This window comes from Cornus florida, unplaced genomic scaffold, assembly GCF_030987335.1.
Source record: "Cornus florida cultivar Cherokee Brave unplaced genomic scaffold, ASM3098733v1 CherokeeBrave_3.0.0_Hap2_Chr10, whole genome shotgun sequence".
Classification (NCBI taxonomy): Eukaryota; Viridiplantae; Streptophyta; class Magnoliopsida; order Cornales; family Cornaceae; genus Cornus; species Cornus florida.
The window spans coordinates 68,401,185-68,426,919 of NW_026775580.1; the positions used below are offsets into that span (position 1 = coordinate 68,401,185).

The following is a 25,735-nucleotide window of genomic DNA, read 5'->3' on the forward strand; positions in this document are numbered from 1 at the left end:
TAAGAATTAGAATTTCAAAACCCATATCGGCATATCATTTCAGATTGTTCAAAAAATCAAAATCAATATCTTTCAGTTTCCATCGACCGCTGTTCCAGTTCGGGTTCGCCGTTCGCAAGATTCAGGCGCTGGCCCGCTTTCTCTCAACTCTCAAGCTTGCCCCCCTCTCTCTCTCTCCAACTGCTAACCTGTATGTATGGGTTTTGTTTTAATTTTTTTTTTTTTTCTAAATCAACTAATCAAGGTCTGTATTTCTTGTTTTGCAAACTAAATCCTATTTGGTGAAATTTTTAATGATCTTTTTTATATAATTTTTTTTTTTTTTACAATACAAAGTAACAAAAATGGCATTGCATTTTGAGGTAATCACCGTAATCTACATTTTAATTCAGCAAAACAAATAAATTTTTTTTATTTCTATAACTTCTATTTCTGTTTTTTAGCCCACCCCCTTGAGAAATCCTGGATCCGCCCAGCGGATCAGACCAGAGGAAGATGAGGAGAGCTCTGAAGGCATCATCAACCAAGAGACCAGCACTGCTTCACCTACTCTGCGCTGCCGCCATTTTCTCTCTCATCGTTTTCGCTATCCAGTCCTCTCTCTTCACCGGTTAGTTACTTAGTTGTCGCCTGTTTCTTCTACTTCTCCCCCACCCATTTCCAAAACCCTATTTCTCATTTACTCTTTTAATTTGTGCTTCCACTCTCACTCAATACGCGACCTATTTTTGAATTATGTATATATACTACGTATATATCTTCGTGTGTGTGTATAATTGCAGGTAACCAGAATATATATATATATATATATATATATATATATATATATCTTCATGTGTGTGTATAATTGCAGGTAACCAGAAACTCGATAACAACAGGGGGGAAGTTCGGATCTTATCTTATTTTCAATCAACCGTTCAGCAATGCCTGGTTAGCTTTTCCGCCCTCTCCCTAATCTCTCAATACATTACATACATAGATATGGATCATAAATTTTTTTATAAAAAAAAATTGTATTGATTTCTGTAGTAGAAATGTTATGCAATGGAGTTGCGGTAGCTTATTTTTGTTTTACTTTGTTTGGTTGTTTAGAAATGTTAACCATGACTTGCTCCCATCTGATCTTAAATCAAAGCACGGGTTACATTTAAGCGTAGTTTAGTTTAGAAGCTACAATATGAGGTCATTTACTTTTGGACTTAGTTGACTTTTTAGAATCAACAGTTTGTTAACAATTATAATTAGATCATTGATTCTAGCATACTAAAATGTACACTGCAGATTAATGCATGTTTCAGGATTTTGCATAGTGACTTCTAGTCATATATGGGAGTGCACTTTTAATGAATTTTGATATAACATATATTTGTTGGGTGGCAGTAGACGCGAACAAAGAACATACATTATCATATAACAAAATACATGATATAAGTGATTCACTCAAACTCTGGGCTACATCCACAGATGAGGAGATTCTATTATAATGATGAGGTGATATTACAATTTGTAGAGAATTACCAACACCGGAACAACATGCACACTCACTCTCATCTAGAGTTTTCTCTATGTAATCTGGCTCCCAGGGCAGAGATACTTGAGTCTTACACCATATACTGCAAGACACTCTCTCGTCGCGAGACACCCTCTTGCCTTTAGTGTTCACTCTACCAAACCTAACTCTCTCCACCCATCATCAACTCACGCACAATTTCCTCATGAACCTGCCCTTATGGGCTACATGTCTCTCCACTAATAACTCTCAATCCTCAACCTAGGTATTTACAGTGTTGTTAAAGGCGCGCCTAGGCTCGAGGTGCAGGTCTAACGCCTGTTGTCATCCCAGGCTTACTGATTTTTACTAGGTGCACGCCTTGGTTGCGCCTTGTCCTATTTGTTAGGCGCGCCTCACTTTTTTTAAAAATTGATTATTTTGTTTCTTAAGCCAAAGAGGGTACTTTTGGCAACTTAATAACCAAATAAGAAAGCCTAAGCGTATGAGAGAAGGAACTTTTGTTCAAAAGAATAAACAAATAAGAAAGCCAAAGATTTAAAGTGTCAACCGAACATAGAAAGAGTGAGACCGTGAGACCAACGATGAAGCCCTAGTTGCAGAGACAAACGATGAAGGCATGTCAGTTCCTTTTTCTTCTTCTCTCCTTTCTCATCTCTTTTCATAGTTGTTTACTTCTCTCTTCATCTAGTTCTCTTCTCTCTCTGTCCTTTTATTTTATTTTATTTTATTTTATTTTATTTATTCTTTTTGGGCTCTGTTTTTTCTTCTTTAACACTTTCTCTCTCTTCTTATCTACTTCTCTATCTTCATATACTTCTTTTGTCTTTACGTCTTTTTTTTTTTTGACTCTGATTTTTTTTTTTGTGGTTAATAGATTTATTTCTTTTTGCTCTCTGTTTTGCCTTTCAAAAAAACAAATTTTGTTTTGCCTTTCAAGAAAACAAATTTGTGCTATGTTTTATGGTTCTTGAATGCTTATATGGTTGATGGATTTAATTTTTTATATTTGATATTAATTTTTAGAATATTGATACGACTTATGAGATATGGATGTTTTTATGATAGTTTAAAATTTCAATTGTGCGCCTCACTTCACTTGGGTGTGAGCCTCGTCGTGCGCCTCGCACCTAGGCTCCAATGGATCTCAAGCGCCTTGAGCCTTTAATAACATTGGGCATTTATAGAGACAATACTCAATTCCTTATTGGATAAGGATTACAATTCTTTGAAGCACAAGACTTCTTTATCAAGAAATGACCTAATAAAACACACCTTTAGAATTGAAAACTAATTAAATTGGCACTTGAAACATAATTACTAACAATTTCCAGCTTGGCTCAAATTCTATCATGCCAATCAGTGCTTCCCACAGCGTTGATCGAGACAATTTGTTGCAGCTTCAATCTTGCACATAAACCGGATTACCACTGTTCCTACAACCCAATCTGATTTAAGGTTTTTCACCAAGGACTTAGTTCCTCTTTGCTCTTCAGAATGCATGTCTGGATGTCATGATCCTCTTGCAAAACTCTGATTGCCCCCATTGTACGCTACTCGATGAGTCAAACCTCAAAGGCTCCATCTTGACTACTGGAGCTCCATGCCATGTAATGTAACCATCATGATTTTCTAACTATCGTGATCAAACAAGTTGATTGATTGACTCCACCTGCCACTGAAACCCGTGCAATACCTGTTGAGATGCATTGTGTTTTTTGGATCTTCAAATTAAGCCTAATCCTCCACCCATCAACTCACTCACAACTCCCTCACGAGGCTGCCCTTACGGGTTTTACATGTCTCTCCACTCATAACTCTCAACCCTCAACCTAGGTATCTATTTATAGAGTCAAAACCTAATTCCTTGTTGGACAAGGAATGTCTACCAAGAAATTACCTAATAAAACACACCTCTTAAATACACTCCTAATTAAACTAGAATTTGAGACATAATTCCTACCACATATATGTGTGTGTGTGTATATATATTATATGTAGGTATGGGTTTGGTCTTCTTTAGTCCTTACTAACCTTGAACCTTGAAAATGTATGTAGGCAAGCAGAGGGCTTGGACTCACTGCACATATTATCGATCACTGCAAATTGATTCTTAAGTTCCCTGGAGCCACTAACAGCACCTGGGTCTGCCTCTTCGTTTTATTCTCTCTCTCTCCCCCCTCTCTTCTGGATGCATTTTAATCTGATATTTGATTGTTTTGTCTTCACTTGTAGTACAATGAGCAGTTTAAGATCTATGAACCTTTAGAGTACAAGTATGATGTTTGCGAGGCAATTCTATTGTGGGAACAGGTTGGTTATAATGGTCGTGCCTTTCACTAGTTGCTATTCAAGGACATAATTTAAACTAAGATTTCTTGAAATGCAGTATCGTAACATGACTACAGTATTGACGAGAGAATATCTAGATGCTCGGCCAGATGGATGGTTAGACTATGCAGCCAAAAGGATAGCACAATTGTATGATCTTCGGACATCCTGCATTTCTTAACCTGGTCATGGCATTTCTTACTTAGTTTGAGTTCAAATTTAGTGAGGAGAGTACTAAATACCAAGTTTTCCTCACTTCATTATTTATTCCTTTCATGGTTGTAGGGGTGCAGACAAATGCTACAATCGGTCTCTTTGCGAGGAGCACCTTAATTTAATTTTACCAGCAAAGCCACCCTTCCACCCTCGTCAGTTTAAGACATGTGCTGTTGTTGGGAATTCAGGTGACCTTCTAAAGACAGAGTTTGGAAAAGAGATCGATGGTCATGATGCAGTTATACGAGATAATGAGGCGCCCGTTACTGAGGTAAAGTAGCGGTACCTTACTTCTTGATTGTCGTTCTTTATTTTTTTTATTTTTTGCATCTTTGCTAGAACTTTTATTGTTATTTTGGGGATGAATTAACCCAGTTAATCTGCCTGCCAAGCAAAAAAAATTATTGTAATTGGTGTCCATTGTCCAGTAACACAGTAATTTTTCTATCAATTATAATGATGATCTTACATCTAGCAAGTAATGGTCATACTAATTTTCTCTTCATTTTTCTTACTTCATCAGAGTGATTATGAGTATTGACATTGTGTGCTTGCTTTATTTAGGAGATGATTGTAAACCACTAATTTATTTTGCTGTTTGGAGTGCCTTTTAGAAATATGCCAAGTATGTTGGGCTGAAGAGAGATTTCCGCCTTGTAGTAAGGGGTGCTGCACGTAAAATGGTTACCATTCTCAATGGATCGTGTAAGTAACACCCCCCCCCCCCCCCCCCCCCCCCCCCCCCTCTTTTTCTAAAAATTATTTTTGCCATTTTATCTTTATTACATTTCACTGATAAAGAGCTTAGGTGCATCTATGTATGAGTTCAATACTATCATGGGAGGATATGAGATGCTTTATGGCTAATTATCCATAGCAATCAAATGTGAGCATTATACTCCTTTGGCAGTGTCCTAATCAGTTTCTTCATTGTGGCTCTCCATTTTTATTTAGAAGAATTTTTACTAGAGCCTTTTGCAAGACTACATCTTAGTAAGGAGACCTTTTGCAAGACTAGATCTTAGTAAGGAGACTATGGCCCGAGTTTACTCAGTTGATGATAGGCCAAAAAACCCGCTGAACTATCAAAATGTTGTAAATCAGGACAAAATCTAAAATCTCCATTAACAGGAATGCAGAATGACCAAAATACCTTCACTTTTATTATACCCATTCTATTGTGTGGGAGCAGATTATTATGTATAAAGGTGCTGTTAGTGCCTTCAATGAGTCCAAGCCCTTTGTGTTATTCTGAGGGATCACAGTTGGCTGTGGGAGGAGATGGCGGGGGGCGCAGTTACTTAGTATTTGCTATATTATGTTCTAGCTCTATTTTTCACCTCCCTCTAAAAGAAATTTTCTTTCATTTCTCATGTCCTCTAATTAAGATAAAAGTTTTTTATTTATATTTTTTTAATTTATTTTATTGTCATGAGACAGATTCATATGTATCAATACTTACTATATGTTTTCTCGTGCAGCTGATGAGGTGCTTATTATCAAAAGTGTAACCCACAGAGATTTTAATGCAATGATAAAGGTAAAACTGTAAGAGATTGCATCTCGGAGGCAATGCACTTATTTGTTTTCACTAGATAATCAAGTGAAGGTTTCCAAGATAAATTAAGCCATAATGATGGCCTATCTGAAACATGGAGACCAGAACCAGATTGTTACGGTCATTAGGTATTTGCCATAGGAGCATAGCACAGTGGGTGCGTGAGTTATTTTCCAACAAAAATAAATATATATTAAAAAAAAAAATGCAAGACCTAGGGCATTTTCTATATTCTGTATTTATTTTACATATGGTTGTACTTGGGTGCAACATTATTCTTCCAATATATTAATATATTTGATACCTGTAATGCCCTATAGGACGTTGAAAAAGATACGAGTGCGTCCATGTAGCGGAAACGAGAATGTTACGTTGGATGATAGGAGTAACTCAAAAAGAATCAAAAGATAAGATTAATAATGAACGTGTGGGGGAAACACCAATTGTAGTGCCTATAAATGATAAAATTAGAGAAAGTAGACTTAGGTGGTAATGGTATGGTCATATTCATCGTAGCCCGATGATGCACCAGTTAGAAGAGGAAGAATGGTTTGTCTAGAAGGTAAGCGACAGAGAGGTTGACCAAAACTTACATGGGAAGAAGTAATTAAAAATGATACGATTTAAGAGAAGACATGGTATATAGTAGAAAAGAATGGAAGAGAGAATTCATGTAGCCGACCTATCTATATGGGATAAGGGCAAGGATTATGATACTGATGATACCTGCATGACCCATTCTTCAGGTTTGCATGCTTTTCTGGGTACTTCGTTCATGTAGAGAATAAAATCACTAAATCTAAAAGAAGAGTTCTCTCTTGTTGAAAAATATACATACTTTTGAGGTGTGAGCTGAATGAAGCTTCTTGTAATCCTGCATCTCAGAAAATGGAACCCAAAAACAAATGAAGTAATTAAATAAAAAGGAAAAAGAAGCTGAAAAGGATGCCATTTTCCATCATTTTTTGAAAGTGCAGATTAGTTATTAACATAGTACTCTTGTGCCGCAAAAAACAACAGTAATTGGGGGCTTTTGAATATGATTCCAGCATTGTCTACTTCTAAATGCCAAATGGTGCCTTTTGGTGGTTGAATTTGTTGCACGAAGCATCGAATCAAACTTTTTGAAGGCATCACTAACATCTTGTATCTATATTGCAGAGTATCCCGAATCCGGTTTACCTCTTCCAAGGTATTGTGCTACGCCGAGGTGCTAAAGGAACTGGAATGAAATCCATAGAACTGGCACTTTCTATGTGTGACATTGTTGACATATACGGTTTCACTGTAGATCCTGGCTATACTGAATGGTCAGTTCAATTCTGAATAGAATTTTTATCCATAGGCACCTTATCTATGTTCAGGACTTTGATACTCTCTTTCTCTCTCTCTCTCTATCTCTCTCTGTGCGGCCCACATGCGCTAACTGTTGTCGTGACTTTCTCTAGGACCCGATACTTCTCCACACCGAGGAAGGGGCACAACCCACTTCAAGGAAGGGCATATTACCAACTCCTTGAATGCCTTGGTGTATGTATTATACACATATTGACATATATTTGGTTTTTAGAAGTTTGTGTTCACAACGTAATATCATGAATTATATTTGCCAAATACATGGCCTTATGTCTAATCTAAGTGTTGTACCTTTTAGGTTATCAGGATTCATTCTCCGATGAGAGCTAAGAGGAAGCAAGATTGGTCGGATGTGCCAAGTCGAGAAATGATAAGCAGAGCTCATGCAGCAGCATTGCGCTTGAAGAGGAGTCAAACTGGTCAAGTTGGTGGGTTGGGACAGTTCGGTAGCTGTAACGTGTGGGGCAATGTGGGTCCCAATGGCAGTGGTCCAATCTCTGGATCTCCAGACATGAGTGATGTCAGGAAGTCTTCAAATTACAGCAAGTGGGAAATCACTCCCTTTGAGAGTCTTAGAGGGGAAGCACAGGATCACTCTATTCAGATGGAAGGTGTCAATCTGTACAAAATGGATGGCAATAAATTGGATGATCTGGTATGCGTGAGACATTCCTCAAAATCCATGGTATAAGCAAAATGCATGTTGGCGCTTTTCGGTTTAGGAACATGTCAATTGGTTGAGATCACACAATCAGGATGGATAGATGTTAACTTCTGTTAGTGCTGCCACTCCTTTTACCTTTGAAGCATACACAGGGATGTGACGTGGGCCAGGTATGTATTGCACTAGTGGCAGTGGCCTGTTTGCATTCAACCCAAACAGTAAAAGCGGCAGGGAATTCTGTGTAAGATTTCTATGTGGGTGGTTAGAAGATGAAGGCAATGGAAATTTGGAGAAAGCCATTGTAGTTGTGTTTGAATTTTTTGTTGGAATTAGAATATATGTTACTGCAATCAACAATGGTGAGTATTTAGGGTGAACTCTAATTTAGCATATACTATACTTGGCCAAAATTAATTCTTTTGAAATGTATCCTAGTACATGTTTAAACATGATTGTATGTTGGTCAATTTATATTGACGTGTATCTACCTCGACCTCTATCACCATTTTCAGGTGTGGTAGCTGAATGCAAATCTACTCTTTTCAAGATACTTCCTAGACTAACTAGTAGTATTAGGATATGGCTTACTCTTGTATGAATATTGCCAGGTGATTGCAACTGGGTTCCTTGCAATTACAAGCCACTGCAGGCGCTCATCATTCTTATATATATATATATAAGTATGTATTGTCTTTTAATTATGAAAATTATGGGCTGAATGTCACAAATATACTATTATATTTACACTATAATCTTAAATTTGGGGCCCTTTCAAATTGGAGGTCCTAGGCAGGAGGTTGTGAGGTTATAAACTTTAGAAGTGGGAAGTTGGAGAAAATGGTAATATGGCCCATTTATTGGCTATGTAAAAGAAACTGCTCATTTAAACCGCTATAAATAATAGAAGTGAAGGAATTTGAACCTCTCCTCTCCGGACAATACATCAACATCGTTACTTTATTTATCTTTTTCATTTCATGTCATGACTTTACATTTCTTTCATGTCATGACTTTACATTTCTTAGTGTAATCTTGCACTTTTAATTTATAGTGTAGCATTTGATTTTCAACATGTAGCCTAGTTTTCTTCCAACACATGTATTTCAATTCCTGGATTAATGAAAATTTATCTTTCTTCAGGTTCCTTTAAATTCAGTATTTTAATTCCTTTATTGTTTTCTTTCTTTAGTTAATTCCTTCTTCCACCATTTTCACAATTTAAAGTCTTTGAAAAACGCAAAAAAGAACCTTTCGAAGGGTGGTTATCAACTCTGCCAAAACAATATCTGGAATATTATTTGGTCTTTCTTGGATTCGGCAAAAATCCTGGTATGTACGCTCACCCAACTAAAAATTATTGTAGTTAGACGGGTCAATTATTAATTCATTGGAGCCAAGAAAATCGTAAGCCCAAAGGATTCTCACCAATAGCCCAACTTGATATTGGAGGCACATGAGATTGGAGTTATCACTTTTATTTGTAGAGATTGAGAATTGTTATTTCCACTCCATGTGTCTATAAATACATGCATGCCATGTGTTATTAGTAAGCCTTTTGGGCACCATTAGAGTGTGAAACCAAATACTTTCTCTCTCTACAATTAGGGTTTGAGTGTACTCATCTTCTAGGAGCTCCCACAAGCTATGCATCCGAGGTCATTCATTGGAGGCATATTGGTGATTCCTAAAGGCAAGTCCACCTACAAGGAAGAAGGTGACCTAAGGAGTGGAGATCAAGTTTTTATAAGTGAGAACATTCGCTTTTGAGGAGAATTGTGAGTTTTACTCAAACCTCTCTGTAAGTTTTCTATCACTTTGTGCAAAGAGTATCATCTTCTTCTTGCATTAAAATTGCTTCTAGACATGAATCAAGGTCCAAACATGAAAAACCCTCTAAAAGTTTTCTAAAAAGTCCATTTCCCAGGCATATGTATATATGTATGAAATTGCTAAGTACCTATATCTATCTATATATATTAACAGGCCTCATGGCAATGGAGTTGGTGGTGGTGGGTGGAGAGAGAGAGAGTGGGTGGCAGTGGCGGGTGGAGAGAGAGAAGGGTAGTTCTTTCTTTTTTTTTTTTTGGGGGGGGGGGGGGGGGGGGTTGGAGGTGTAATATAATAGCATCACAAGGTTAATAGCGCCTTCTCAAATTGGTCAATGGGCGTTTTGTTCTGTACATGCCAAATTTTGGATGGAACTAACGGTTTTTTGGACGGAGAGAGGTATTTGTAACAAGTGATCTAACATCAAATTAGGGCAAACCTCAACGGAGGTGTGTATTTAACACTTTAAAATATTACAACTTCATATAGTATGCTTTCCTGGAAGTGTGAAAAAAGGTACATTCTATTATACTATGCTTTCCCGGGAGTGTGGAAAAAAGGTACTTTCTATTTTGACGTGGGAAGCCCCCATGTGATTTTAATTTGCTTATGAAGCGGTGCAACATTTTTCTCTGTATGTTTTCAAATATTTGCAGGTCTAAGGAAAATATTATCTCCGAATCGATCCTCCAAGTGAAGGTGCCAAGTGGCGTCGCACACTCGGCCAAGAGATATATTCTCCACTTCTTTTAGCATTCTTTTTCGCAGGATGAAAATAATTGGATGAATTTCCACGTGCCAATATTTTCAGGGATTGATCCTGCCTATAGTTTACCCGACAACATTGCAATTTTAACCCTCCAGGTAAGTTAATAGCATGAATTTTATTTTATTTTATTTTATTTTTTCAAAAAAAAAAAAAATTGTAATAAACAGTGGCATATTTATCCTTTAACTAAAGCCGTAGTATATATAATTAACATATAAGAAGATCTAATATAAGATTATTTATAAACAGTATTTCATTGCCCCATTAAATTCATGCAAAATCTAGCCATTTATGTCATAGATATGCATAGAATGGACAATAATAACAAATTTGCTTTATGTCTAGTCAGTATAATGTAAATGTGTGTAAAATTAGAGTAAAAAAGTGATCAAGTATCTCCAATCAAAATTTTCTTTTAAAGAATAAGAATTATCTATTATCAAAACAAACATCTTGAAAAATTATCTTTCAACTTGCTTTGAACAGGGTTCGAGGTTTGACCTTGAATTTTGCTGATCTTTTGTTCTGTTACACACTCGATAGAACGAAGGGCGGAGAGGGTAGTGTTGTTTTATTTATTTATCCACTCCCAATAGAACGAATCCTTGTAGGATAGCATTACCTAGAGAGGGTCGAACCCACAGGGAGATGAGTATTTATATTTGGCTTTTAATTAATTCAATGATTTACAAGTAACTAGTGAAATTGTTTGATTGATTGTCATGATCAAAAACTAAAATTAAACTAAAATTAAGCTAAATTAAACTAAGTTATCAGAGAGAGAAAGGTTTTAGGACTTTGACTTTACTACAATCATCATATTATGGTTAATTGTTTCAACTCTGGGATTTAAAAAATTATGTTTTAAATGAATTGAACTCAATAACATTCGTTCAATTCGGGTTTTAAAAAAAGATGTTCTATAAAATTTAGTTAAGTATAACCTATCTACGGTTAGCATGAACTATCCACCTACCTACTCTACCTACTTTAACTACTTTGCAAATAATTCATCTTTCCTAAGCATAGACTACGAAAACATTCTTTTACAAAAACGTTGGAACACCATTATATGACCTCTATTCTTATGTCCGACAGGGCTCCGCTAGATACCGTCCAGCAAGATAGGTTGAGAATAGAAAACAAACTGTTATATCTAAGACAAGGTAATAACAATTTGAAATCTATTTAAAATATTAAATCCAATTAAGTTGTCTCAATTGTTCATAGTCATATAATCAAAAACATAACATACATTAAAAATATCCTAGAGTTAATAACAATCAAACCATAATACTAGATTGGGTTACATCAGTGCCCTAAGAGAGGAATTAGCTATTCATGACGATGCCGGATGTCATCTGTGTTGGAGTTGTCTCCATCGTCACAGATGGCACTTCTCTTCTCAGGATCTTCACCTTCTAAGGTTGTGGAAACCCTAAAAGCCCCCACCACAGTATCAACCTTCTAAAACAATACGAGAAAAAAGGGACCTCTTCTATCAAGGCTTATGCCTTCTTTTATAGAAGAAAATAAAGGTTTGGTGGGCTTTTAGGTCTTCTGGCCCATCTAGAATGAGATACTGCTTGAAAAGAGAACATTCCTGTAACTTAAATCTGACATGTCATGGAAGGCTCGAGCTTTAGGAACAAAGGCTCGAGCTTTAAGGTTCAGGCTCGAGCTTCTTTGAATTGGTGCTCGAGCCTCAAGGATTGGCGCTCGATCTTCACTTTGATACTTAGCCAAATTTCTTTAATTATTTTAGGAAGCGTCTTTTTCTTCAACACTTATAATATTCTCGGGCTTCATCTCTTTCAACATTGCTCGATCCAAGCTTCATGGGCTCGAGCACTAGGTACCAGGCTCGAGCTTTAGGGACTCAAGGCTCGAGCTTTGTGTAATGGTGCTCGATCCTTGAGGTTAGGCACGAGGTCTGGGAGCTTGGAAATCAACTCTTCAAATTCCGACGGCTTGTACTCAAGCTTGGAGGTCAAGGCTCGAGCACCCTTAGTTAGGCTCGAGCACCAATAGTTGGGGCTCGAGCTTGAAGGTATAAGACTCGAGCTTCAATGCCTTGTTGACTTTTCTTCTTTGACTTGTAAGGCTCGAGCCTCAAGACTTGGGCTCGAGCTTTGAATTCTGAATTCTTCCAAACTTCACCATCTAAGCTCTCGGCTTGCTCTGAATGACCGATAATGACTCTATAAGCTTTGATATCATCATAAAGTCCCGGTTTTAACTATTTCTCTGGGAAATTACCTATAAACAAACATTAAACATAAATCAGTCTAATAATGGATAGAAGTATCATTTAGGCCTTAACGTACGTATATTTAGGGGCTCGAATATCAAATATTCAGCGCTCATCATACCCCCAAACTTACATATTGCTAGTCCCTTAGTAATACAGAACTAAAAAGCCGCTTTCATGGGAATCACGGTTGCATTTAGCCTATGCAATAACCCTTTAAACCCCTAGGTTACCCCTAGTGGACGAGTTATAGTCTCGTGAGGGTTTCCAGTGAAAATACCCACAAACTTCTCAAAGCAGTGCCTTAATTGCACAGTATATTCATTCAAGCCTGTTTTCAAGTCATATTATCCCTGCAGTTCATTAATCAGTCAAATACAGCAAGTATAGCCAATCATGTAATAAGAAAAATTTTCAACTTCCAATTTCAATTTAGCAATCATGGTCCCCATCTATTAGTCTAATCATTCATTCAACAATCTTAATCTCCAAAACACTTTTTAGAAGTGAACTTACAATTCAACGTTAATCACGACTAATGTAAATCAAGAACATAACATAATATGCATCAAGTAGAGAACATCCAAGTCATATAAATGTTAACATGCTCATAGCAATGAGGTTTTATAGATTTAAACAAACACTTATGGAGAAGCCCTAGTCATTCATCAACTTAACTTGAACATTTGATGACACCTTAAATAAACAACGAACATGATTATACAATACCCTCAAGACTGAGCATAAGCATATGAATGATTTCATCACCATCATCATCATCATAATAATTATCTTTGCCTTAAAAAAAAAAATCCCATATGAATGGGGTAAGTTCAAATCATTTCATTGTCTTGATTTTAGATTTCCCTATATTCATCATCATTATCATCATCCTTGCCTTAATCTGATATGAATTGGGTAGGCCACCTGGAATTTCTTTCTTTCTTTTATATTACAAGTCATCTTACATGTTGGTACCCATACAATGTTTAGAAATTTTGAGAAGTGCCCATGCTTTAAAAAGATATATTTTTTTGGAGGACTATGTTACAATTTTCTTAAAAGTTGAAACTAAGTACCTATAAGTACACCTACTATAAAATACGGTTTTGAAAAATTTTAGCTCATTATTCTGCCCTGGACCATGCTTTATAGTATCTATTTTGGGGGACCATGTTGTAATTATGTTTAAACTATTTACCTGTAAGCTGACATATAAAATAGGATTTTAATTTTTTTGGGGAAAGCCATGGCGTCCGATCTCTTAACAGTTCTGCCCCTGGGGAACGCTACAAGCCATTTTTCAGATTAAATTCCTGTACTGGGCGTAGATAGAGCTCCATGCAGATGGCTGGTAGATTTGTTCTAACTTAGTTTACTACTCCGGATGAAAAAAATATTGCAGGAACTTGAAAGTGGAAAAGTACTCCTTCGGTTGGCTCAGCTATACGAGGTATCAACTTCTTTCTTTCTTTGTGTATTTTCTATTCAAAAAGTGCAGGTCTTGTTTGAGTGCATTATTGACTGAGTAGTTCTTGGAATTTTGTAGTATGGTAATCTAAAGTACCAATTCCCTAGGAAAATAATAATTTCTAAAAGAAATGCATATTGTGATGAAGTAATTGACATTTTCTAGACCTTAATTATTAGTGATCTCGCTTTTCTTCTTGAAGAATCCAATGTTTGTAGAGAATAACCAGTTTTGTGTGCTTGCTTATTTTCTTTTTCGGTTTTTCGTTCAGTCTCTCTCTTACTTTTGCTAATTACATTCAGTGTCTCATATTCTTAAAATTTTTTGTTTACTTCTCAACCCGAAAAGAAGTTCATGATTTCTCTAGTATAAAGTTTTCATAGATTTCCTTTACAAATTATTATGGAGGCAGTAAATTTTGAAATAATTATGCAAGCTTGAAAATGGTGGAAGTCCACTGCTAATCCATGCTGTAGATAGGGCTGCAAATAAGCCGAGCCGAGCTTTAGGTTGCTAGGGCTCAGCTTGCCTAGATGAAAGAAGTGCTCGGGCAAGCTTCGTCTAGCCAATCTCGAGCTTGTCTCGGCACTTTTTGGACAAGCTCGATCTCAGCTCGGCTCGTTTTTGTGTTTATATATATGTGTGTGAGTGTGTGTGTATTAGACATACACTGACTGTATCTAACCTAGTTGGGAGGTAAAAATTTGCACCTTCTCCTTCAATCGCAGCTTCCGATCACCCATTGATCTATGACCTTCATCCTTCCTTTTGCCAGCTTCAAATCTCAACCAGAACCATCAATCACCAATCCCATTAGCAATCAGAGTAGAGAGAGCGAGAAAAATAACATGTTGCAGATGGAGTTTAGGGATTTCCATTGCAGAGTAGTTGCCTAAGGAAGGGTGTTGTTGCAGCGGCTGTGAAATTTGTTGTCGGAGTTCAAATTGGTTGCCAAGCATAATGAATGGGGTGGTGGTGTTGCAGCTGTCTGGACTTAGATGTACCTATGTAAGAACTTAATCTAATGGCTGAGATTAAGTATGACTATGAGTTGGGCTAATGGGCTCAGTTAGAAGACTTTATATATATATATATATAAAGTCAGATGGATTTTTTACCATTAAAATATTAATTTGGTGTTTGAATTATAAGGGACCTGGACTAAACTTGAACCTGTTCAAGCTCGGTTCGTTTACTTAACGAACAAGCCCGAATTGAGCTGTTCATGAACAGCTTTGATGAACTGTCCAACTCCTGCCTCAAAACCTTTAAATGGAACTTGTAACATCTGTTTGAAGTTATTTTATGCATCTAGTTGGATGCCGTCAGATGGTGGTGTTCCTTATCCATTGCTAATGAGTTTTCATGTTTCATGTTACTACTTTATCAGCTTTGATTCTTTTTTAGTTTCACATCTTTCATAATGATACCATTAATCTAATTTCACGCTCTTATTATGGGTGTTTCATATGTGGCAAAGATTGGAGAGGACAAAGAGTACTCTGTAATGACAAGTGTGGAGCTGAAAAAGCTGTTTCCAGACAAGGAGGTAAAAACTATATATAAAAATTCCTAGATGCTCTCCTCATTGACAGCCACGTATGGGATTTGTTTTATTGTCAAATACTTTTCAGATCCGCAAGGTGACAGAGATGAATTTATCAGCTAACCAAGAGAAAGCCGAAATGGAGAAGAAGAGACTAATTTGGAAAGTAGAAGGCTCTTCAGAAGAACCCAAGGTATCGAGGGTAGGACCGGTTGATCCTGCAAAAATGGTGGTTGAACTTGCCCCGATGGAAATCCGCACCTTCTTTATTGACTTGGATCATATCAAAATGTTTGGTTCCTGAAACAGGAAATCTCGGTTTGCTGTTGCAATGTAACATGCACACGACAAAATGTCTTTGTATCTTCATGTTTATTTGAGCATCCCTCCTGTCTTGCAAGTTTGTAACCCATCAACTGAGAGAAATAATAGTATGCACTATGCTGTTGTCAAGGGCGCACTATGCATTCAGCTGGCAGAAAGACACAGATTGTGAACGGTAATCATTTGCTTAATTTTCGTTATGACCCTATTTCTCGTCCACAACTGAGGGCTCCTCCTCCAAGAAGACAGCAGAAGAGAAAGCCTTACAACAAAGATTTGTTCCTTCAAGCAAATTATAAAATTGTTATGTTGGATTCTGGAAACTATGCACCTGATTCAATGGATCCAGATAAAACACTACAGTGGGAGGATATTGTATGTGTCAAGTATTCCACCCCGTTTCCGGTACAATGTCCAATATGTTTGGAAGATCCACTTTGTCCACAGATAACCTCATGTGGTCACATTTTTTGCTTCCCATGTATTCTCCAGTACTTTTTAATGGGCGAAGAGGATCGTAAACTTGAAGGCTGGAAAAAGTGTCCCTTGTGATTTATGATGATATCTTCAAAGGATCTGTACACCATCTACATTGAGAATGTTAAACAGCATTGCATAGGTGGTGATGTAGACTTTATGCTTTTAACCTGCCAAAAAGATTCATTTACGTTATCTTTGAAAAATAAACAAGAGATGGATGCCAATGAGGAAATTAATGATTCCTATTCCAAGTTTACTTTTACAACCGGTGTAGACCTGTCAGTTAGAAAAAGACATATCAGACCTTGATAGTTGGTTAGCTAGAGCGGATTCAGGGCTTGTGGATGACCTAGAGAAACTTCCATATGTTGTGCTGCAATGGAACAATTAGAGCAGCGGAAGAAGTATTGGAATGAGCATGGTGTTGGTAATGGCAATAAGGAGTGTAAATATGGTGATTATCAGACAAGATCTCATGTATATCAACCATCCACAAATGCTACTAATGCTGATCATGAAGCGCCTGACTTCCTTTGGGGAACACTATCTACTAATGTCAATGACAAATCAAAGTGGTTAGGGAGCCCAATTACAAATAAGTTAGATGGAGTGGTTTCTTTGGATAAAACTGCATATGTTGTTGAAGCATCAGACGACCAGGATGGAGTGTTATCTTCTTCATACGATGATAGCAAGAATATGCAAAGCAATTCCAGTGGTTTCAGGGATAGAACGGACAGAGATTCATACAATTTCTACCAGGTAATTGAATTTGAGATAGTCGTTTGTTTGTTGTTGTTGTTGTTGTTTTTTTTCTTTTTTTTTTTTTTTTTTTTTTTTTTTTACCTCTTCTAGTATTTTTCTAATGGATTCAGCTGTGGAAGAAAGGGATGTTATAAATTTAGGAACTATCAGTCAGATGAAAAACTTTTTCAAGTTATAGGTCATTGTATGTGTACCTAAATGGTATCCTGTGAGACCTTGCTTTTTTATAAAATTTATTTACACGCATGTTGTTTTGGTTCCAAAGAATACAACACTTCTTAAAAGTACATTGATACCAGTGCTCCCAATAATTTAAAAATGAAATTCTTCATTGTGGACAGGTGCTCAACTCTTCTTGAGACTAGTCAATATGTGATGAGAGACTTGGATGTTAGAATATATCCTTTTATTTTTTTTTGGTATGGATGAAAGTATAATTATAAATAAAACTAAATTAAAAGGTTTGTATATAGTTTATGAAGAAGTCTTATCATGTTTAAATTGTAAAGAGCAAAATTTGTTGGAGGTGCAAGAAGGTTTAATTAAAAAGTGACCATGGAAGGAGGAAGGAGGCACCACTTGTGTATACATCATATAGATGTAGGTATCTATATACATAGGTACACACAAACACACATATGCAGTGCCTTCGTTGTGTCATTGTATATTGATCATGGGCCGACTATTGAAACAGAGTTACTCGCTCTCGTTGTAAAGCTTGTCTTTTGCAGTATAATGCCAAATAAAAAATTACATCTTCATTTGTCTTATTTTTTGTCATTTCTGTGCCCTGTGCTTTAGATTTACTGTGACAGCATGTTTTTGTTGTGTTGTATCTTTGTTTTGTATTCATTCCTTTGCTTGATAGGGATGTGGCGCCATTAATTAGATTTGCAACCAAAAAATAAAAGCAATTTATATACATCAGGACTCTTGACTAAAGTCTCTAGTCATATTTGTCCCTTTTTTTTTTTTTGTTGGTCTTTTCCCGAGAATAAGGTGATTGTGGTAAAGGAACATTACTTAGTTCTGGTACGAATACAACAAGGCCCTGGGAAGGTAGGACTTGAGACAGACCTAGAGTTTGGAGTTTTACAAAGTGACTGCTCAAAGGCTCGAACCCACATAAATGGCACTAATTTTCCATTGAACTAGGCAATGGCATGACTGGGAGGTGACTGTAATGGTCCAGTTAATTTAAAAGCATCCTTGTCACATCCGTGTCATGATTGGGAGCCCAAGACAATTCAGTCATGGAACGAAGTTTGAAAATAAAAGAAAGCAAAATATACAGCAAATGGCGCAAGTATTCAAGTTTAAGAAATTCATTACATAAATGGACTCTTCCACTTGCGAAGGCATTGGATTATTAGTTAGGATAAATAAGATACTTCGACAACTGTGACATGCTTTGTTAATTATCAAAATGAGATTGCTCACTTGCAATTTGTTGAATTCATGAACACCATTTCACTGGTGGTAATGAGAGACAGAAGCCTTTTGGATAGTATTGGTGACCGACATTCAGCCATTCACCATAAGTTGTTATGGATTATTGTTTTAGTTATGTGAATTATCTTGAGCTGGTAGTTGTTTATGTCCTGTGGATACCCTCTAGAAGCGTCAATATTCTCATCCTATAGTTTATGTATGGTACAATCGAGTTATTTATGCTCTATTTATTTGGCTATTTCAGGCAGTTGATGGTCAGCACCTCATCCTTCATCCGTTGAACATGAAGTGTTTTCTACGCCATTATGGGAGCTATGAGATGCTTCCACAGAGGTTTGAGACAAACTAAATGTTTAACACAATATATACTCTTAATAGAATAATTAGAGCTTTGCCTGTTTGCAGATGCTTTGTCTTGTACGATGTAGAATTTTATTAATTGTTATACAGGGCATAAATGGAATTGGTAGATTGTTATTTGTGTTAAAGGATAGTATATTTATGCAGAGTTTTGCTTGGCATTCCCCTTATTTTGTGATTATTTTTATTATGTAGACTGTTGGAATGTAGCACACGTACGAGGTGTTGGACATGGTAGCAACAAAACACACAAAACATTCTATGTGCGCACCTGTAAAAGATTTGAATTGTATAGAAAATTAGTAAGTTATAGTAGTAAAATGTTTATTTTTTTGTTTTGTTTTAAGTGATTGTTGCAAAGAATCAATTATTATGAGGTTTTTTTTTATAGAAAAATACAATAAAAGAAAGGAAGGGTTGAACACCTGTTGCCAGAAGGGTTTTGTTAAATTGTGTTTTAGATGTAGATCTTTTGATTTTGAATTACTATTATATAGAAAGGGAAGAAGTTGAGTTGCAGTTACTGAGCAATAGAAGAGTTTTTATCACATCTGCACAGAGATGTCACAAGAAAAGAGGCTTGATTGTAGTTTGAGGAGTGGGAGAGAAGCAGCAGTCAATGGATTCCACATACGCGTCAGATCTCTCTCTTGCTTGTCTGTACTATGTTTCACAGATGCTTCAATGACTGAAGCAGAGATGTCTTGGAAGTAGGCATGGATTTCATCCACGTTTTCCCCCCTCACTGTCTTAGTTATATTTGCTGGTTGCTTAAATGATTAATGGAAAGTTGTCAAATTTGTTTATGTCTTGCCCCTGCCTAAATTATGTTATATTGAAACTTCAACAATCAGAGCGGAGTTGCTTGGCTATGGCTGACATTGATCATCAACATGGATTTTGCTGCTTTCCACTTCTCCCACTCCGTGATGGACCCAAAAAATTGTATGAGAGGGGGCGGACTTGAACAAGAAGAATATATAGTGGGTATTATCAAAAATTGAGTGGGAACATTTTTTAGATTTAAACAAAAATTATAGGTAATTTTGTAAATAAAAAAAATCAGTGGGGGCGACTGCCCCCACTGGGCCCTTGCTAGGTCCGTCTGATTCGACCCTTTACCTCCTACTTCTTACTATCTGTTTATATTATCTATGAGTTACTCCAATTAAGTTTTGTGTCTGATTTATTTGGCTCATTTTGAATTTGATACCTTGCTGATTTCTTTATAGAACTACTAGGTTTTTTAATCTAACTGTTGATTGCTGTGATCTACTGAGAGTGGGCATACAAAGTTTGTAAGTGCACAGTTATTCAAATGCATTGAGCTTTTGCCTATGCATATCTCTTTCTTTGATTTTTATGAATTTACTTGTAATCTTCCTTGTAGGAGATATTGTCCATGTCACTTCTCCTATTGATTAAGATACTGTCCATGGAAAAGTTTTAGACGAGTTATCTCCTTGTTTTTTTTTTTTTTTTTTGGGAAAATGTTATCTCCTTGTTATGTAGTGCTCTTGTTAATTGTTATGCTTGTTTATAGCATATTGGACTTTTATGCCATTTTAGAAACCAATAAAGTTACCATAGCATGTTGGCTTTTGCATGGTATTTCCATTACTCTTGAAATAGGAGTGTGCGTGTTTTGGTTGCAAAACAATTTCTTGTTTTGTTGGATATTTTTTTGAAGAAACATTTCTTTGTTATTTTCTACAATAACCATCATCTCCCTCCATATTAACTACTGTCCATGAAATGCAGAATTAGTGGAAAGATTTTACAGTTGGAGACAGTGACTCAGTCAGAGGCCATGCGGAGGTGCTATCGTTACCTAAGCCATTTTTCTTTGACAGCAACATTTCAGGTACCTGTTCTATATGGGAACCTGTGGAATCTGGTGTGGTGTCTTCATTATATCTGATCACTTATTACCATATTCTTCAGCTTTGGGAAATTGGTCTCAGCGAGATATTGCCGCCCGATGCCTTTTCTCCATTTATGGATGAAATAAAAAATCTGGAAAAGCAGAGGAAGCGGATTGCCAGAAAGGTATGTTATTTATATTTTGTCTTCTTTTTTTTTTTTTGTTCTATTAGTTTAAATTCATATTGCAGAGGTAGAGAAAAAAACATGCTTCTTCTTTTCTTTATTTCTGCTTTGCTTCTTGGTCGTTCAAATTCTAATTAATGATTGGTTGGGATGTGCTAGGAATACTTGTTAAAATATTTATGTTTTATGGGTAGATTGTAGGTGTTTAATGGCCAAAAATATATCAAGAGCTCCTAAGACATTGTGGTTACAAAAGTTTGGTAGTTCATGTCTTTAGACATCTTCTGAGATTGGATATCACATTTGACTCCTTAGCAGCATTTTTTTTCTTTCTTTCTTTAGGACACTGGTTTATGCATTAAACCTTCACGGTTGTGCAAGAACTGCTCCTTGTACTGGTAGCATGCCATTGGACATGTATATTGGATTTGGAAATGCATTTCTACTTTCTGCCAAATCAAGTTCCTTTTCATGCTGAAATATTTACGGACCTCTTGGCTTCAGATTTTACCACATGCTTAGTTCGCATAAAGTGGGGAATTGATATTGGTCACTTATAGGTATTTGTGCCACACTAGATTTTATGTATGGTACAACACGATCTACATGCAAAACAATTGTAATACCACTATCCTTCAGTTGCCTGAACTCCATTGTAGCTTATCTAGTGTTTAAGACTTGTTTTACATGACACTCGAGTGCCTATGTCGACACAATGTATGGGACACAACTGCTTGCTCACCACGTGCAGTCTTGTTATTATCAGACACAATGTATGCCTTTTGCTGCAGGTGTACTATGTATAAATTTGCTTACTGTGATGAAAAAAATAAAAATAAAAAAAGGTCTATGTTCTCATCAAAATTATTTCAATTTTTAAATGTAGTGTTCACATTAAGATTATCCTCGTCCCTTCTGTAATTCATTGTGAATGAAACACTTCAGATCGGGCAATAAGTTTTATGTGCATGGACACTCAAAACACTTTCTAATTGCTCACAATTACCAAGCCATTGATGAAGCTTTGACCATGTTGAGAATCGTTTTACTCTCTCTCTCTCTCTCTCTCTCTCTCACACACACACACACACACACACACGCACACACACAAAACAGTCTTAAAATGGTTATATGGATTACTTAAGTCGTTTATTCATATTCATCATTACGGTACTGCTATTGATATTTACAGAAGTTGTCTTTTAACTTCAAACTGTATAAATATAATTGTGCTTGGCATTTCTTGATACTTGGAAAGTGTGTTCTATATTGCAAATTTTCTTTCAGTTTTTCGTGTAAGGGTGTGCAACTAATGCATTTATGTTAAGGAACTGTTTAGATTTTATTTCCAGGAACGGGAGGAGAAGATCAAGGCTGAAGTTGCTGCCACACATTGTGTCCCGGTACCATTTAATTTTGCACAGTCCTCTCATGATGATCCCTGAACTTTCTCCGTGGATGACTTTGAAGGTAATGTTATGCTTCTCCTGGATGTTGGTCGAGTGTAACTGCATGAACTTTAAGGATTATATTCGGAGTAACTTTTGATGTTAATAATGTTCAAATCGAAGGAGTTTTACACTTTTAATTGTACTTCTTAAAGAGGAAATAAATTGAATTTAGAACTTGTACTGAACATGAAGTTTTGCATGGCGTGTAGGGATTAGTTCTATTCTATGTCTGGTGGTTTCATTATGTTGAATTTATCAGGAAGTAATTCTAATTTGTAAAGACGAGCATCTAAATGATGCTGATGTGATCAAATTGTCAAATTTTAGTGTATTGGGTGTTAATGGTTCCTAAATTGAACTAATGCTACGTTTGGTGTGAAGGAATGAAATGGAATGGAATGCTCATTTCAACCATTCCTTTGTTTGGTATCAATTTAAAGTGGGAATGGCCATTCCATTGGAACGAAAATCCATTCCACAACTAAACCTATGGAATGGCCATTTCATTCCTAAATAATATTTTTTTTAAAATTCAAGTTCCCAAAAAACCATCATGCTTTAAGTCCAAAAACCACCTTCCACCACAACCACTGCCGACCATCACCATCACCATCACCTTCATTGCCTTCCATCGCCGTCATTGCCACCACCACCATTGTTGCCACCTTCAACCAACGCACCGCCGCCACCTCCACTGTCTTCCACCACTGTCATTGCCACCACCACCACCACCGTTACCATTACCACACCATTGTCGCTGCCTTCACCATCACCGCCACCGTCCACCATTTCCACCATCGTCACTGCCACCGCCACCATCGTAGCTGTCTTCCACCACCATCACACCGCTGCCGCCTCCACTGCCTTCCACCGACACCTCTACCACCACCGCCACCGACCTCCATCACCACCAGCACCTCCACCTCCACCTCCAGCACTTTCAGCACCTCCACCGGCACCATCACCACCACCACCGTCGCTGCCATCGCCTCAGACTTCCATCACCACCGCCACCGCCACCGCCACCGCCACCGCCTCCACCTCCACCTCTACTGCCACCAACTTCCATCACCACCACCACCTCTACCTCCACCTCCATCACTATCGCCACCTTCACTGCCACTGCCACCGACTTCCATCACCACCACCTCCACCTCTACTGCCACCAACTTCCATCACCACCACCACCTCTACCTCCACCTCCATCACTATCGCCACCTTCACTGCCACTGCCACCGACTTCCATCACCACCACCTCTACCTCTACTGCCACCAACTTCCATCACCACCGCCACCTCTACCTCCACTTCCATCACTATCGCCACCTTCACTGCCACTGCCACCGACTTCCATCACTACCACCACCTTCCGCCACCGACTTCCATCAACACCACCACCTCCCACCGCCGCCACATCCACTGCCGTCTTCCAACATCACCACCATCACCTCCACTGCCTTCCACCACCAACCCACACCACTGTCGTATCCCATCACCACTATGCCATCGCCACTACCTTCCACTATCATAACCTACACCACTGATGCCTTCCACCATCGCCACTACTACTGCCTATGGCCAACGCCCTGTTGCTTTCTGCCTTCCAACACTATCACCCACACCACTATTGTTTTCCACCTCCACTACCATAACCACCACCATCAACCATTACCACCATTTCTTAATGTTATTTTGTTAATTAAAATTATTTGTCACTACCAGGGGTATTTTGGATAATTCAATTTGAAATTCATTATTTTCAAAATTTTACATTAGTCCATTCATATAGATTTCATATAGAAAACCAAACAATAAAATGAGAATGACCATTCCATTCCATTCTCACTTGCATTCCATTTCATTCTGCACACCAAACACAACATAAGTTCAACCCAGGGGACTGTTGAAAACTCAAAATGCCTTCTACTCTTTGTTTCTTTACATGTTACTCAAACCGCTGACTATATAAGTTGGCAATTTTTATTTGTATTAATTCATTAATAGATTATTATATTTTTTCTTTGCACATTTTAAGCTTTGGGAAGTTGTCCTGTAACATCAAGAAGTCCTCCAACTGTTGGAGAAAGGAAACTGTTCTCAAACATTGCAAGGCTTGGTTTCGCTGCCGGGCATGATTCTCCAGCTTTGAAAGTTGAGGAAGCTCATTTACTTCCTATAATTCGTGGTGCAAGTGATGCTTCTAATGTAACCAGTAGTCTCTTGTGCCATCATTTATTCTTCTTTACTGCTTGAGATTGAAATGAGTATGCATTCATTTTTCTCTGTAAGTCGCTTGATTTTTGTTTCGTTTACTGGAATGTGTATTTGTAGGAATGTATCAAAGATGAATGAGGTTGGAAAGAAGGGGAAAAAATCAAGTCGAGTACTCCTGTCAACGGCTGGTGGTCGGCGCTACTGAAAACTTCAGGTCGAACCCCCTTGAATGGAGCCTGTTTGACCGTTTACTCTTTTCCTATTTGTAACTGAGCTGTTTATAAAGTAATGGGCCAATAAGTACACTTATGGGGGGTGCCTATTTTTGTTATTTTTTTTTTCATCAAGTTAAAGAAGAGAAGCATACTGTACTCATCCATTTCTTATTGCCGCGAAGACCATGGTGCCAAAATATGGTCATGGTTGATGCGAAACTACAGGAACTTATGTAGCAAGGGAATTCCACCATTTCAGATCATTAGCTACAACACAGCCATGGGTTAAGTTCTTATTATATAATTCATGAAAAAGAAATATCCTTATCCTTTTTCAAGTAGTTGCACTCACTCACTCGAACCCCAATAAGAACTTTCCTTTAAAACTTTAGAGTTAAAATTGCATTCCAAATTTGAGAGGCAATGCATCGGGTTCCAAGCGCAACGAGCCTTCTGGGATACCATGTTTTTCAATACCTGGAACAGTGAAAGCCACTATTCGGTGAGAAAAACTGAGCATCTCAGTTGTTGGAACGGTGCGGACCAACTCAAATTCATTGGACAATTGCCTCTGAAAAAATGTCATGCAACCTGACAGTGGTACGAAGCCGGCTGTTTTGAGCTCAGAACCCTCGTCCATCAAATCAGAAATGATTTCAACATTTTCACATCTCAAAAAAAAGAAAAACGGGCGTGAACGGGTCAGCTTGTACGGCCCGAACACATTAAGGTTTGGGTTAGAGCCCAACTTTTTTGGACATTGGGCTGGCCCAACCCAACCCGACTTGGGGTTGAGATCAGACTGGGACCGGGCTAGATTGGGCCTGCTCAACTTGCAGCCTAGATGAAAGTCTCACAGAAAAAAAAAAAAAAAAAAAAAAAAATGGTGTTCAAAATATCTTCTAATGAAACTTCAATCTCCTGACT

At 37.4% G+C, this 25,735-nt stretch overlaps 1 protein-coding gene and 1 pseudogene across 1 annotated transcript; both read left to right on the forward strand.

The window, feature by feature from the left end:
* Positions 1–424: 424 nt before the first annotated feature.
* Positions 425–8,167, forward strand: LOC132278654 (sialyltransferase-like protein 1). Its single transcript, XM_059780498.1, has 11 exons — positions 425–610; positions 854–930; positions 3,569–3,655; positions 3,746–3,823; positions 3,900–3,991; positions 4,127–4,328; positions 4,672–4,762; positions 5,539–5,597; positions 6,777–6,925; positions 7,064–7,145; positions 7,270–8,167. The coding sequence occupies exons 1-11, from the start codon at positions 496–498 to the stop codon at positions 7,660–7,662; spliced, it is 1,425 nt and encodes a 474-aa protein (XP_059636481.1). The 5' UTR covers positions 425–495; the 3' UTR covers positions 7,663–8,167.
* Positions 8,168–9,752: 1,585 nt separating this feature from the next.
* Positions 9,753–24,966, forward strand: LOC132279072 (uncharacterized; annotated as a pseudogene).
* The last annotated feature ends 769 nt before the right edge of the window (positions 24,967–25,735 follow it).